Source organism: Passer montanus, unplaced genomic scaffold, assembly GCF_014805655.1.
Source record: "Passer montanus isolate IOZ18808 unplaced genomic scaffold, ASM1480565v1 scaffold29, whole genome shotgun sequence".
Lineage (NCBI taxonomy): Eukaryota > Metazoa > Chordata > Aves > Passeriformes > Passeridae > Passer > Passer montanus.
Genome location: NW_024367596.1, coordinates 6,804,084 through 6,820,177, shown reverse-complemented (window position 1 = coordinate 6,820,177; position 16,094 = coordinate 6,804,084). Strand labels below are relative to the sequence as shown.

The window sequence follows — 16,094 nt, the reverse complement described above, 5'->3', positions numbered from 1 at the left end:
TCTACTCCCAAAATGCCTCGAGATCTGTAGCTTAAAGACAATTCTTAAGACCCAGGTGTTTGGGTTTTCTAACCCCTCTGTGTTGCAGTACCTCCCCAGTGAGTAAGAATATTCCTACTTCAATAAAAAGATTTCTTTCTTTTATATTGAACAGGATCTGAGGAACAAAGTACTCTCATATCTTTTTCATGCTGCCTACCATGAATTTATATGGCAACATTAAACCTTGTGCTGTCAGGAAGTCCCTTATGTCAGTAACCATGTGGAGTTGCTCTAAGAGGATGCTCTGATGAGTCCAGTAATTTCTGAAGGTTTGTTAGGTACAACAAACAGAAGAGCAGTTAATATAGTAAGAGGACGATGTCTCATCTATATCACCAGCAATCACCAGTGGATAAAATCTAATTAGAGCCAAATTTTCACTTTGAGATCTGAAGAGAGTTTTTGTACTCAAGAAAAAAATGATCAGAAGAAAATCCTTTCAAATCTTCCTTTCATTTCAGGGCCAGCAAGTTTTAGGTACTAGTACAGACGAAACATTTTTAGCAATGCTCAACCATTTAAGCCAGACTTTCATGAACTTTTCAAGCAAGTTTTCTACCTAAGCAAGTTTTCCTAATTTAGGGTAAATTTATGTGTTTAAATTGCAGTCACTGATGTAATGGCAATGCAGTGCAGATATACCAAAGCTAGCTGTAAATCACAGCCAGGCTGGATGTCACCCATCCAGCACAGACACCAGGAGCCTGGAGTAGATAAATGCCTGCATACTTACGCAGCTTCTAAAACGTGTTTTGGAACATCCAGTGAGATATGTGAAACTAAAATCCTACTGGTATCTGGAAAAAAGATAGATTTCAATTACCTAAAATTGTCAGGTGCAATGGGAAGCACAACAGACCTAACAGCAGTGATGGGAAAACACAGACTTGAAAGTATTTAGGCAAGTCAGTTGTCTTCAGAATACTCCACCTGATCAAAATTGCCCTCAGATACTCTGAGCATAAATAGAAGCCATCTCAGAAGCATTAAACAGAACTTATAAAGAGGTACAAACACAGTGTTTATCATTAAAAATAGGGCAAAAGGGGCTAGGAAGCTTATTTCTAGTTACAGCAAAAATACTGTAACAAAGAAATTATTTTAATACCTTGATGAAAATAAAGGAGGAGTAATCAGCATTGCAGACTGATTTTTCTGTACAGTACTGCCACAGGTATTACAGGCAGGCAAAACACAGTAAGTATATTTAATAAGAACTTTACAATCTAGTCATAAAGAGCTGGGGGAAAAACATAGTCTAGAAAAATCCCACTTACATGATTGCTTAGCTTTACTCAGAAAATAGTTACTGATGATTCACTGTCAGACTAGAGGGTTTTCCTGACTGGCATTCCAGCATGTAATCCAGTATTTTGATTAATGATTTGGCTAAAGGAATAGAAGGCATATTAGCTGAATTTACAGAGAACATAAATCTAGAAAAAGCTTAAGAGAATAAGACTAGGATGTGCTCAAAATTTTAAAACATCTAAATAAAGGTGGAAAATAGTTTTGAAGAAGCAGAATACAAGTGGTTAAGTACAGCATCAACATTCTAAGTTAGGTAGGACTAATCAGCCACAAAAACCACAGTGGCTAAGAAAATTATTCAGAAATATCACCAGAGGTAACAGGATCACAAGCTTAACACCACTCAACAGGATCCTGGTGTTGCAATACCACAGAGAGATGTAGAAACAGGAATACTGCATGTAACACACATGAAGAATTTCTTCTCGTACTTGTCCAGTTTGGGTCATTACTAAAGTAAACCAGTCCAAGGGAAGTAACAAAAGAGATGATCAAGATCTAGAAAACCCAATCTGTGTGACAAGATTTAAAGAACTGGCATTGCTTACTCTTTTAGAAAAGAGAAAATTACAGGAAGATGCAATAATTTTCTTAAAATGTGTACAAAGCAGCCACAAAAGAAAATGGAATATATCCTTATTCACATCAATTTTGTCTAAAGCAAATAGAACAAAGGGCATAAACTTCATCAGGGCATGTTTAAATAAAGTAATAGTAAAAACTCAAATAGTAGGATAGTTAAGAACTGGAGCTGATTGTCTGTTGGGTTGTGGACTTCCACATTGTGAGATTTTTAATGGGGTTGCAGAATCAACCCCAACACATTTGTCCTACACTGCAATCACAGCAGCTGCAGGACCAGCATATCTCTGGGGGTTAAAAATCTTCCATGAAACCTTTTCATAAATGAGGAATGGTGGGGTTACAAGTCTGCAGCACTTGTGCAGATGAAGCCCCTATCCATGAAATCTGTTCAATGGAGTCAGTGAAAGGCTTGTGTTGACTTCAGCAGATGCACACCAGAGTCCAAATTCAGGAAAACTTCCCAGAATGGCCATTTGGTCACTGACATGGAGCTTTCCTGGGATCTGCAATCAGGTTACAGAGTGGGAAGCCATGCTATCTCCTCTTTGCTTTGTCTACACTGGCAGATGATCCTTTCTGCATGAGGCATTTCTGTGTGGAGAACAGCATCACTACACATCCAAACCAGCTCCTGTGCAATCAAAGAAAACCTCCTGTGCCAGGAGCTGGCTGCGTGGTTGCACAAACAGTAACTATGGTGCTAAGGAACACAGCCACGCGGGGTAAAGGCAGGACAGACCCACTGGGAGGCAATTTCCTGTTTTCTGGTTTGATGATTTGATGTGGATGATGTGTTACTCCCTGCCCATGGCTTGTATCCTCTCTCAGTGGCTGCTCATGGCAGCATCAGCTCCTGCTGAGCTCATTTCAAGTGGGAAAGGTGAGCTCGGTGCAAACCCACTCAGAGCTCACCTCTCCCAAGGTGAGTCACAATTTCTCCAGAGCACTTGTTTCAGGTATGGGCAGGAGAGCACAGACTAAGTATGAACTCACCACAAGAAGTACCACCTTCACATGAGGAAGAACTTCACCTTGAGGGTGCACAGCACTGGGATGAGCAGCACAGGGAGGGCACTGACTCTCCTGTCGGGAGACATCCCAAACCCACCTGTACCTGTTCCTGTGTCACCTGCTTTGGGGGCCATGCCCTGGCAGGGGTTGGACTGGATAAACTCCAGAGCTCCCTTCCAACCAGAATTATTCTGGGATTCTGTAGTATCACAGTAGTAATCTTGCTCCAACAGGTGCCACAAGGAGAGTTGGCCAGGAGAGAGCTGGGCTGCTCCTCCTGTGCCACTCCCAGCACATCAAACTACCTGCACATCAAACTGGGGCACCAAGGGACCTGCCACACACAAAGCAGGGCCACAGCAACAGAAACTCCCACTGAAACGGGACTGGGAGTTTGCGATTATGCCGGTTACAATCTGTAATAATGTGATATTATTCTTCATTCTGCTGACAAGTTCTAGGCTGGTATTTACTAACAGATACAGAGCTGCAGGTAGATAAAAGTGGTGTGACTCCAACAAAATGAAGACTTACACTGTCAGTATTCTACTTGCACTATCTGCAACCTAATTGCCATTTGTTACTGTGGCTGGTGGTTCCTATACTGAGTCTGTTTAATTAAACATTGTATGTGCATCATTAGCAAAACTTTTAGAATTTTAAAATTAATTTTGGATTGTGTCTTTTTCACATTTATTATTCATTAAAGCACATAAAGGATCTCAAAAACCTTCTTTATATGTATTCCCTAAACATATATAAACACATTAGCACAGGAAAGGAATGTGTAAATACACATAATATAATTAGCACTTTCACTAATGTGTGATTGTACCTTTCATACCTTTCATAACTGCCACTAGAAAACAGAGCATAAAGTGTAATTAGAATCTGTCAGAACTAACAATATCACAAATCCTATTTGTATGTTATTGATAAAGTTTAACACTATTAATATATTAATATATTAATTTTTACTGGTTTTTTGCAATCTCACTTGAGTCTAAGAATAAGTTAGGTTATTTTCAGTTGTTAATTTTTAATCAGCTCCATGTTTTCACAAATTAGGCCAATTATTCTCAGCAGAAAACAGCATTAATGAAAATATTTATTAATAATAATGTTTGTAGAAATCTATTTCTTAAAAAAATATAGGCACTAGGCATAAATTAACCCAAAGTTTCCATGTATGCAAATTACTTATCTCCATGGTTACATGAGCTAATAGACTGATGTTTTATACAACATATATGCACCAGAACATTAATCTATTATTGAACAAAGCAGCAAATCTGTGTCTTTATGACCAAACATGTGCTACTGTTGGATGCTGGCAGCACAACCTGTTGTCACACCTGAGAAACCCCAGAGATTCAGAGGGATCTGAGAAGCATCCTTGAGTGATGAGTACAGCAGCCTCCAAAGGCACAAGCTCCCCAAAGTGGCCCCTCCAAGTCTCCAGTGCTACAACCCATCCCCTCAATTTCCATTTCAAACTCTTCCATTGAACACTTCAAGGATATTTTCACTTTTCTACACGAAGTGTGCAGGCTTATTTATCTGTTCATGTTCAAGATTTTCCTAATAAAAATCGTGACCCACCCTTGCCATGTGGTTTCTTGGAGTGGAAATCACAGACCCTGCCATTCCCATCCCTGTGTTAATGAAGAATGTTAGATAAGCGTTCTTAACTGGGAATCTATAGAAATGGTTGTGTGCAGTTTCACAGTCAGTGATTTAAGAGTATTTTAAGTTTACAGGATGACAGAAATATCAGTAAGGTCTAAAGGAATGAAATCTCTACCACTTCCCAGGGGCAGTTAAGTGTCAGGGTTTTGACAGTAACTAGGTAGCTGCCAGCTTCTCCAAAATCACCTTGTGCACTTTGTATTTCTGAGAATGCTCTCCTGTTACTGTCTGCAGGCTTCACAATACTCCCAATTGCCCCAGCAATGTATTCAAAAACAAAATCTGAGCATTTATTTGTAAAATAAAGGATTTTTATTTGAGTTCTCTCAAAATTTCTCCTGGCAATTTAATATTAATTAAAATCTGTTGAGCCATATGGTGACTTTTCTTTCCTTAACAAACATTATGACTTTCATATTTTCTACCATGTTTTTTTCCATTTTTGCAATAACAAACAACAAAGCTTAGAGAGATCATAGCACACAGACATCACTGATTCAAATATTAATGCAGCCACAGAGACAGACCAAAAGGGAACACAAAAGAAAAATGTTTTCAAAGCATTTTAAGCAAGTGAACCTTGTGCGATTATCTATGCCCTGCAACAAAACAGATTTTCACATTCATAAACAGAGCAGAGTCAGAGGAGATCATGGATCCTGGCACCCACCTGTTTCTAAGCTGTAAAGAACTTGCCTTTATATGCATGGTACAGAATTACACACTAATGCTTTCTGTGCCACCCAGCACTGCATTTTTGAAGCTGCAGTGTAACTGAGCAATAAGGATCATACACTGCTTGCAGATTAGGACTAGATGGAGAGAGAAACAATCTCACTGAAGCTTCTTGTGAAGAGCGGGGCAAAGGCAGAGTTTACACCTGTGGAAGCAGAGCACTTGTGAGCGTGCCTTGGGCTGAACCATATTTGATTTCCTCAAGCAGCAGGAGCCCCTGGCAGCCCCTCTGTCCCTGCACTCCTCTCCCTCCATCCCTGCTCTGCACTGACTGCTGCTCTGCCAGCTTCCTCCCTAACCAGTGCCAAGTGATTTAGCCCCTGCTAAGGAAAAAGGCAAAATCTGGATCCATCTGGCTTTACTGGATCACTCAAATCCTGCCAAAATGTGACATCAACATGCAATTGCATCAACAAATTGTGCAACAAATGCACCTGCTTCAGATGCATTAGGAAAAATGCCTGAAACACACTACACTATTAATCTCTAGCATTTGGATCTTGACAAATTCTTTGTCCTGCACTCACAAATAACACAGCATGAATAAGCATTGCTAAATTAACAACTCTTCTACTACAGGTGTGATTTTCATACCCTGTAGAAAAAATTTAAGCCACAATGCATATACTTAGATTTAGAGAAAGCAGATATTGCAACACACTGGCACTGACAAATTTCCCCCAGTTCTCCCCCAAGAAAAACACAAGAGCCTCAGACTTAAAACAACAATAGCAATAAAAAAAAACCTAAGAAAAATATATTTTCAAGTGCCTTAGAAACATTCAGCTACTGTAGAAAACCTGCACACTGACACAGGAATGGACACTCTGGATCTACTGTAGTCAGAGTGAAAAATTGCACCTCCAAGATTACTAAAAGCTTAAGAGTCTAATAAATCTCAACAAACAGCAAAGACATCAAGGCTCCAAGTTTAAATAGGACTTGGTTGTTTTCACCTAGATCTAATCTTATAAATTGAGACAAAGGCAGCCAAATATTTACATCCGAAAAATCTGTTCTCCATATTGTGTATTTTAAGTGAAACCATGATAATTCAAATCTGATATTTTCACCTAAGTGCAGCCACCCTTTGTGAAGTTTTACAGTAATATATGTCTAACATGTACGGACAATCCCAAAGGCGTATTTTAAGCTCATCAGCTCTTAATTGAGGTTTTCAAAGCAGCTTAAGGGATTTAGACAAAAAAATATTCATTTCTTCTTTCCTTTTATCACCAATACATGGCTAAACTCCTCAGCTGCTCTGAAAATCTCAGTGAGCTGGATACATATCCACTGGATGTAAGAGAACTGTCACTTTTGCTATCTATCTAAAAGATAAAACTCTTAAGCCTAAGTGAAAAAAATAATTGGATAGATTTTGCTTATGCCATCACTGAAGACTTTAAGAACTCATGTTCTGCAAAAACCCATTTTTTTAGCTGAATGGGAACACTTCAAAACGGCATTTTTAGTCAGCTGAAATGAGAGCTGTGATGATACAAATGTGCTGGTTTCAGGAATAAGAAATCTATTTTGCATTGCTCTAGTACAGGAGCATGCTTAAGGTTGGATTGCTCTGGTCTATCAAAAGCATCATAAAGTTTTGTGTAGTTTAATAGTGAAACTTGAGAGCTCAGAGCCAAGAAATTACACAATCTAGCAAATTCCAGGCGCTGGAGGTTTTCTGTGCTACCGAATATAGACACACTGGCTAGGACAGAAATTTACGATGAAATTGAAGCTGCTCCTTTTAGCAGATTGGGAGTTTCAGGTTTGAGGTGGCGAAGACGAGAAAAAAGCTGGATCCAAGATGATGCAGGTGTCTCCTTCAGGATTTAGCCAGGCCTGTTGTGCCAGTTTACAAGGTCAGAATCTTGCACGTACGGGCCGGTGCCAGATTTTTGCCTATATAACAGCGCCTTTGGCAAGCATTGAAAAACGCTACTAAGCGGTACTACCAAGCCAGAACAAGTCTCCTGATATTTTCTGGGAATCGCAAGAGATCACGTTCGCTCTTCATACGCAGAGCACAAGGTAGGGCCCGGTCCTGTGGCTGAAACCCGGTTAACCGCGGCCGGGAGCGCGGGCAGCGCCCATTCCCGGGATGCGCCCGCGCCGGAGCCGCTCCCTGCGCGCCCCCTCCGCCTCCGCGCGGGGAGCCCAAACTCGCCCTCCGCGGGGGCTCCGCTGCCACATTCAGCTCTTGCCGAGCCCTGCCTCCGGGACGCTCCGATTTTTGCTGTTATGCTTAGCAGGTTTTTTGTGGTTTTTTTTTTTTTTTTTCGCGTTGGTTTGTTGTTTTTTTTTTTTCTGTTAATGACTGCAGCGGGAGCCGCCAGCCCTGGCGGGGCGGTGGGGCCGGGGCACCGCGGCTCCAGCGGGACCCCAGCGGGCTCCGCCCGGCGGCCGCGGAGCTCCGCGCGTTCCCTGGATGCTGCGCGCTCCCCCTGCGGAGGGAGAGAGGGAGGGAAGAAGGGAGGAGAGAAGGAAGGAGGAGGAGGGAAGGGGGGCGGGAAGAGGCCCGGCAGCAGCGGCGGCCCCGCTCCGCCCCGCGGCTCTCCCCGCCCGGCCGCCCGCAGCCCTGCCCGCGTCCTCCCGCCTGCCCAGCAGCCCCGAGCACCGCTCCCGGGCAGTGCCGGCACCGCCTGGCAGGGGAAACACCGGCAGCGAGGCGAGAGGCGGCCGCCGAACAGCTCTGGGTTACTGAAACCAGTACGGGAGCTGCCAGGACAAACGGAGCTCTAGCCAAAAATAGCTCCTTCAGGGTTAGCCTTTTTTTTTTTTCCCTTTTCCTTTTTTTTTTTCCCTTTTTTTTTTTTTTTTTTCCTTTCTTGTAGCCGAGCGGCCGGAGCAGTGCCCCCCGCGCAGCACAGCCGACCTGCCGGCCTGAGGGCAGCGGAGCGGCCGCGGCAGGATGTACCAGGGACACATGCAGGTGAGCGGCGGCACACGGGCACCTCGGGGCGGGATCGGCCGACGAGCGGCTCCGCCAACTTTCGGTGGGCTGAGCGGAGGGGAGAGGCCACCCTTGGCACTGTGCAACAAGTGACCTGGTGCGGTGTGGCCGCGGCGCTCCGCCTCAGGGCCGGAGGGAGCGGCGTGCCCGGGGCTGGCGCTGCTCGGCGGGGGAGGGTGGCTGAGGGGTTCTGTCAACTTTGTAACTAGGTGAAGTTCTCGGTGTGTTTTGCCGTGTATGATGCCTGCTTGTTCAAACAGATTCGAGGGAGTATTCCAGGGCAAACATTGTTGTGGCATGCTTTAAGTGACACATGTCTCCTGCCATCCTCTTGATGCATCTCTTCCTGTATGTCAAGTGAAGGGCAAACAATAAGGGAAAAGACAGAGCACTTGCTTTGCAAAATCTGCAAAGGTTTCACACCACACTCAAACTGTCGATTTGTTCAGTGTGTTGTGTTTGAATGTGATGGATTTCTATTCCTCCCTCCCCACATGGGATGAGGATTAATTTTGCTAAGCCACGGAATGACTTTGTAGAATGAATTCAAACACATGGTGAAGAGACTTCAAGATTTTAGGCAGAAATCTTGTCTGATGATCCTACTGATCTACATTGCCTTGGCAGAGCACACCCCTCCTTAATAAAAACATTCCAGTGCCTTGGACCTGATGCCTTTAACCTTGACTCCCACTCTCCTTCACATGGCTCTTCCTTGGAAAGCCAAGTCTGTTTTGAAGGAGGAGGTATCAAAGTGGAGTAAAGATCTACATTAATTTCCCAGGTTTGTTCCTTTGCTTTGACCCAGCCTGGCTTGGTGTTCACTGCCAGGAGCGATGAAGTGCTTTTATCATGCACCAGCCTTGCGTGTGGTGTTAGCAGCCAGGCTGTTCAGAGAGGAGCTGCAGCCTCAGGAGTGCGAGCTGACCGCTCGGGTTTGCTTTGCACAGCACTCAAACCCCGACTGAGTGGTCATGGGGGACAGCAGGCAGTGTCAGAGCCCGGGCGTGAGCGATGCAGATGAGTTAAGAGAGGACTCTGATCCAGCACTGCCTTCCAGAGCTGAATGACACCGGTTACTCTTTCATGTTTGTGTTATCTGGTCGCAGCAATGATAAATAGTGTGACATAACACTGCTTGTAATAGAGCAAACAGGTTTTAACAAGGGATGTTATCAGTGGAGGGAGTATGTGTGTTACTGTTTATTTCTGATAATAAGGTTAAAACACAAAAACAATCCTATAAATAATCCTGCTGAATGGGACGTTGCCAAATAGGTATTTACATCCTTAAGAAAGCAGAAGTTCTTTGCTGTGAGTGGCATCTTGCAGGATTTCAACAGACGTACAACACTTTATAAAAGGGAATCCAATGGAATCTTGAGGTGTCTCACAGCACTGTAAATTTTCTGAGTCATTCAAAAATTGAAGTCAAACTTGCAATAGGAAATAAGGTCAAAACATGCAAATATGTTGGGATTGGTGTACTTTAATTTTTTCTTTCAAAATACTTTGAGCTATTTGCAATTACCTGTTAATCTAAAATAAGGTGAACCATAAACCCATCCCAGTTTGGGTGGATCAAGTCAGACACATAGGTCAGCACCCTGGACTCCTAAGCAAAAATTATATGATTTTTAAAGCACTGAGCTCTTAATAGAATTTCCACTTCTTGAAGAGAAGGTGGTGTTTACCTGGGTAAACTACACTGGTTACATCCAAATGCAAAATGATGGGTCAATGTATAACCCCTGATCCTACATGCCTTAGGGCAATAGCTCTTCTGAAGTTATCAGGGTCAAATGTAGGATCTGATTTAGAATTCCAGTAATCATTTCCTTTTTTCCTACGGTTCTGTTCTCAGATATAAAAGTAAAATCTGCAGAATTAATTCCATAGTCTCCTTACTTTAAAAGATGCTTGTAGAGCACTAATAACCTGCTGTAACTCAGCTAATTCTTGGAATACTTCTAAAAGGGAGAATCTTAATAACCATAACAGGGTAATAAGCATAATTACAGAGATTGGGATTTTACCTATCTTGGAGAGGCATCAATCATTATCAGCTTCAGTGGGGAAATTCTGACTAAGCTCAGTAAACTATGCAAGTGTAGATGAAATACACTTTGCATTTAAGCTCTGCTCAAGTCTACCACTGAAAGTACTTTACCATATCGGGCCGTAGTTTGTGTATCTCTTCTTAATTTTTTGTTTATGGTACAGATTAGGTTTGTTGGTTTGATTTTTTTTCCCCAACAGCCAGAAAATAACTTTGTTTATTCCAAAGAGCTAGGTTTAGATTTTCTCCTTAATGGTTTCTAAGTGAAGCCTCACAATACAGAAATTCTAGAGAGGTCCTAAAATAAATTCCAAAGGCAGTTTAAAACATCTAACAGGAATGCCTTCACATCTCCAGGTGCCTTTCTGTAGGATTTGCTTTTGCCATCACTTGTGCTCCACATGCTTTCAGGTAAACACCAGGAGAGAGGTGAAGTGGCTTTCCACAGAGCAGCACCAGGATGCAGAGGAGTACAGTGCCACGGGAGCGCTTTCAAGGATGCCTCAGCATCCTCATGAGATTAAGCCTTTGATTTCTCAGTGTTTGCTGGTTGGGTTTGCACAGTGACCTCAGGGACTGCCAAGAGTCCTGAGGCAGCAGCTGCCCCTCCTGAGCCCCGGGGGTGAGGCTTCTGCATGAGAGAGAGAACTTCAGATGAGATGCACGGGTTGTTTGTCCACAAATGTACAACCTCAGTTATGTAAGGAGTCCTGTTTAATTCAGTAGATGTAGGCTCTGACAGGATGGAACCTGATGGATACAGGAGCACACCCTGGGATTCACAGATAAGGCAGAAGAGCCAAGTCTAAATGCTGAACTGTACAGGTGAAAGAGAGTATTTGTCTCTTAGGATAATGTGTGCAATCCTGTGTGTGTGTGGTTTTCCATCTTCAACAGAACAGTAGCAGACCAGATGGAAGCAGAACATAAGCTGAGTTCAACCCCCAATCACTGCTCTCAAATTGCTGTCATTTTAACAACCAACTGTAAGATGTTTTAAAGTTTTTACAGTATATTATAGACCTGGTACCAGTCCTCCTGTTGACTTCTATGAAAGCACTATAAATGAACAGGGTGCAACTTTCAGTCACAGAATGGGATTTGCACAGCATTTGGCTTCCTATGAAATTCAAAATAAATGCTTTCAAAACTGTTTGCCCTGATGCTGTATTTAGTCAGCCTTCCCCAGCACAAATGCTTGAACAGAAGAAGTGCTTTGCCAAATGTTGGCATGGGATTATATATATGGCAGTGTTATGTTTTAAAATGGCTTAATTTAGACAAAGCAGAAATCTTGACCACACAGGGATATCAGAATTCCTCTGGCACTTTTTTGCAGGAGCAGGCTTGTTAGTCAAGATGCCTTGGCCAAGTTCCAGATCAGATAGTTTGTCTCCTAAACTTTTAATTGCATAGGCAATCAGCTTCATGCCCTTAATTCTTGTGTTGTGATATTTAACATTGTGCCATTGGCATTTCCTATTTACATGAAATGATCCATATTAATCATTCACATTTCCTTTTGATTTGTCAGACACACACCTGTATGATCATAGAGGGTCTACAAAAAAAATGTGTACATGGAAATTCTTGCAAGCTGGAACCTCAAGGGCTTCCCATGTTTTAATGGGCATGAAAAGTATTGCTAAATATTTTATAAAAGGCATTTTTGCACTGATTTCTCAACATTTAAGACACAGCAAACTCACTAAGGAAAGGGAAGCAGAACAATATTAACTGCAGATGCAAATCCCACTTTTGTTTACTTGGAAACCTATCAAAAATACTGTAACAGTGTTGGTGACACTGCTACCTAGAACAAATAAACCCCAAGCTATTAAACAGTTATGGATTAAAAAAAAAGGTAATGTGCATTTTTAATTTTAATTAATAAAACAGCCCACAAAGAATATGCACAATGTAACATTCAAATAATTGCTAAATTGAATCTCTGCTCAGCTGTTAATGCCAACATAAACTCAATAACTTCAAGCTACAAAATTTTAAAAATCTGGGCACATGGCTGGAATCTTAACTGATCTCTAGTGGTGTCTATGAATCATAACTCCTATCCTAGGTAAAATTACATGATGATAAACTGATAATATTTTATTATTACAACTCTTTTCCAAAAGTACTCAGAGCACTAGGGCAGTCTTTATGGTGGGATGTTTTCCATTTTGCCTTGATATTTTCCAGTATTTCAGTAGCAGCTCTACCAAGTTTTGAACAGCAGATTATGAACTGCTTGTAAATTGAAAAAAGATAAAACTAATGAACTCACTTTCATAGAATGAAGTTCATTCAAAGAAAGTAGATGATAAATTGCATTTGGCAAAGGCACAGACTGAAACTGTAAAAATTGTGAGCATTTGCAATGCTGGTAGAGGAAGCTTTCCTTGAAGCTGTTGAACAGTTTTACAAGAGCTTAGTAGAAAATCTTGCAAAGGCTCAGAAATTCTTGGCTCATGCTATATTTTTACTGGATGTAAATTAGGAAGAACTTCTACTAACTAACTAAGGATCCACCCCTCCATTCTGGAATTAAATTCATTCAAAAAATAGAAAAACAACAGCTCCTAGCGTAGTCCCTGTCATATACTAATATAAATGTTAGTCTAAACCCAGCATATAACTTTCACCAAAGAGGCACTGTTTACTCAAGAACCATGCTGTACTTTATTTTTTTAATCTACCACTATTGTCACAATTTACTGTGCAAAGGAGGAGGATAAAAGTCCACCAGATGTATCAGAATGTATTGTTCAAATAGAACAACGGGCATGAAAGGATGGAAAAAATAATTCATGCAGTAATTTCGACTTTACAAAATGCAGTCTCATAACTTGGCTTTAGATTATTTTGTAATTTATAATAATCTGGTTTCTAAGCAAGCTTTAAAAAAAAAGGGCATTGATGTACAAACCGGGTCCATTTAAAATCCTCTGTCCAGTTTAATTTTCTACTCTTTTTGCAAATGTTGAAAATGAAAAAGGTAAAAGCATTGAATTAGTACTTAGAATTAATCTACCCAGCACACAAAGTACATGCTAGTTGTTTGTATCACAGAATCTAATTTTGCACAGTCTGTTTCAGAAACAGGTGATGCAAAACTGAGAGAAACACTTGTCTACCAAATCAGAGTCCTGGCATGTAAACTAGGAGGTGACTTTCTGTAGCTATGAATTTTCATCATTGTCCAGTAATATTTCTAATAAAACGCCTAAGGATCATAAAGACCAAATACAGCAAATTTTTCTGCCAGGTTGGAATTATTATAAACAGTCTAACATTTCATTGCTCTGCTCCCAGGCTTTTGAAGTTCTGAGTCATTGGTATATCAGTTTTACTTCCAGTGGTTTATTTGCATATAAATAAAGTAAATTCTAAAATATCAAGTAAGTGAAACTCATTATACGCAATGGAAAAAAAAAATCCATGTCTCATCAGTTTACCCATGCCCAGAAATACAAATCACAGCCCAAAGTTTAATGTTAGCCCCTGAATGTGATTTTCCCAACGTTTGCACAATTAATCATGTATGAGCACTATTGCAGTTCCTCTCAAAAAAACATTTTGTGCCAAACTTCTGCAGGTTGGCATAGTAGATGTAAGCATTAGGTTTTCTTCCTCTTCTTCTCCATTGCTTATCACGACACTCAGATTTGCCGCTGCTGCTCCTCTCACTGTCCTGTTTGCTGATTTTCTCCTCCTTGCTGGAGTTTGAAGGCTTTCATGAGATGTTTCCTCCTGCCACGTTGGTGCTGTTTTCCCTCCTGCTGCCCACGGCTCACCCAGCCAGGACTGCTGCCTGCAGCAGGGGCTGGGCCCCCTCTCAGCACCCCTTGGGCACAAAGCAAAAGTGTTCCACAGAGAAGTTCTACTCACTCACATGAGCAGAGGGAGATGAACTGATGGTGACAAATTTCTCACCAGGAGAGCTCCCGCTTCTCAAGCTGCGCGAGGATTAGGAAGCAATAGGGGACTGCCACGAGAAAGGAAATAGCCAGCTTTAAAAAAACCACCTGAATTCTATCTACAAGGTTTGCAGGGTAGACCTGTGCCGAGAAACTAATTTTTCTCACATGCTTCTCTATTTTGGCAATCCCTGCGGGAAAAGAGACACTAAATAAAGTGTTTTGAGTTTCTCTGCAAAACATGGAACACTCTCCTGCTTCATGTTCACTTGTCTTAGAGCAGTCTGCTGTCTTGTGGTAACATATTCATCCCATATAATTTCTTTTTATACTTCTTACCCCAGTATGGATGTTGGATACAAGTTACCAACACTTTTGGACAGCATTTTCAATAAAATATGCATTTAGAATGGAATAACATCTATGCATTTAGAACAACAACAAAAGTGTATTTTATCCTGTGTGATAAGTGAAGTGCAATGAATTTAGACAAATTACCTTTCTTGATTACATTATGACTTTGTTTGCTGTTATGAGATACATAAAAGAAATTCAGATGCTCTTGTCCACTTAAAAAATGAGACCTTCAGAATTATTTTGACATGCATTTGCTATCAGTCATTTGGCTTTATAGACTTTAATAGTTTTCAAAAGCTGAGGAAACAAACTTTAACATTTCCCTCACCAACACGGGAACCAGCTGTATCTTAACCTTTGTATCTGTGTATCTAATTTGAAATTACACTGTTCTAGAAAATGCAGTTTCCATGTCTTTTTCATGTTAATTTCTGTCTTCTCAATGTCACCAGTCGGGTTCCAAAGCTACCGTGTCGTTTCCTGGATAGGGGCAGGAAGGCTGTCACAAAATGCCTTTTCAAATTCAGCATTTTCTGACTAGGTGTATCAATAAAAGGTCCAGGAACTCTTATTCATGGTTAATTAAAAATCAATTGAGGGGAAATACTTGCCCATTTAAGTTTAGTCTGAATTACAGAAATATGGTTCTCAATGAGTGATGCTGAATATCAGAGTTTAACTTCACAGAATTTCCTGTGATCAATTTTGCTAATACTAATGTAGAAATAAACAAGGACTATAATAAATAGAAGCTTTTTGATTATTTCTGAATATTATATAAAACTGAGAATAAACATCACATTTTGATATATTAGTAATCTGTCAGAACCTTTTAAAATCTGAAAAAAAAATTTTTTTGAACAAAATAACAGATTCATATTATTTATGCTAGGTAGGAGATGGCCTTAGTCCTCAGTATGGCCTTGGACACCATTGTTATAGGAGTTATGACAGAAATGTGACAGAAATGATTAATGAAATAAAAAATACAGCTTGACATGTGTCTCATCAAAGTGACAGGTTGTTTCTGCTGTCATTCATGGAAGTTTAACAAGGAATATAATTTTCCAGTTGCAGGCTTGAGACATAGATTGCATCTTTCATCTTTTGCTGTTTGTTGTCTAACACTCCTTTTAAGAACCAGGACAATTTTAAGGCGGCTTTGAAAAAGGAACACAAGAAAGGAACACAATAAAAGAAAGGGGGGAAATTATGATGTACAACAGAGAAAACAATGCAAAAGTATGGAAACTAGGAAATAAGTGATTGGTGGTTTTGTTCTGAGCAGTTGATACTACCACTCTGTCCCATCCAGGTAATGTACACAACGTGGCCAGTTGTATACAGCTGGAAGGGAGGCATAGGATTGCCTCAACAAAAGAAATCATAATTATTACAAGACAGATAGATACTACACAGAAATAGTGAA

The 16,094-nt window shown here is 41.0% G+C and overlaps 1 protein-coding gene across 8 annotated transcripts in view; it reads left to right on the top strand.

Moving 5' to 3' along the window:
* The first annotated feature begins 7,076 nt into the window (after nucleotides 1-7,076).
* Nucleotides 7,077-16,094, top strand: part of PEX5L (peroxisomal biogenesis factor 5 like) — a 110,109-nt gene continuing 101,091 nt past the window's right edge. For 2 of the 8 annotated variants that reach the window (XM_039713469.1, XM_039713468.1), the window contains exon 1: nucleotides 7,999-8,311. In XM_039713469.1, coding sequence (XP_039569403.1) covers nucleotides 8,291-8,311 — 21 coding nt within the window. In that variant the 5' untranslated portion in view covers nucleotides 7,999-8,290. Of the gene's footprint in view, nucleotides 7,411-7,456; nucleotides 7,632-7,998; nucleotides 8,312-16,094 lie in introns of those variants that run through there. The other 6 variants (XM_039713459.1, XM_039713465.1, XM_039713461.1 and 3 more) reach the window with 6 other exon arrangements.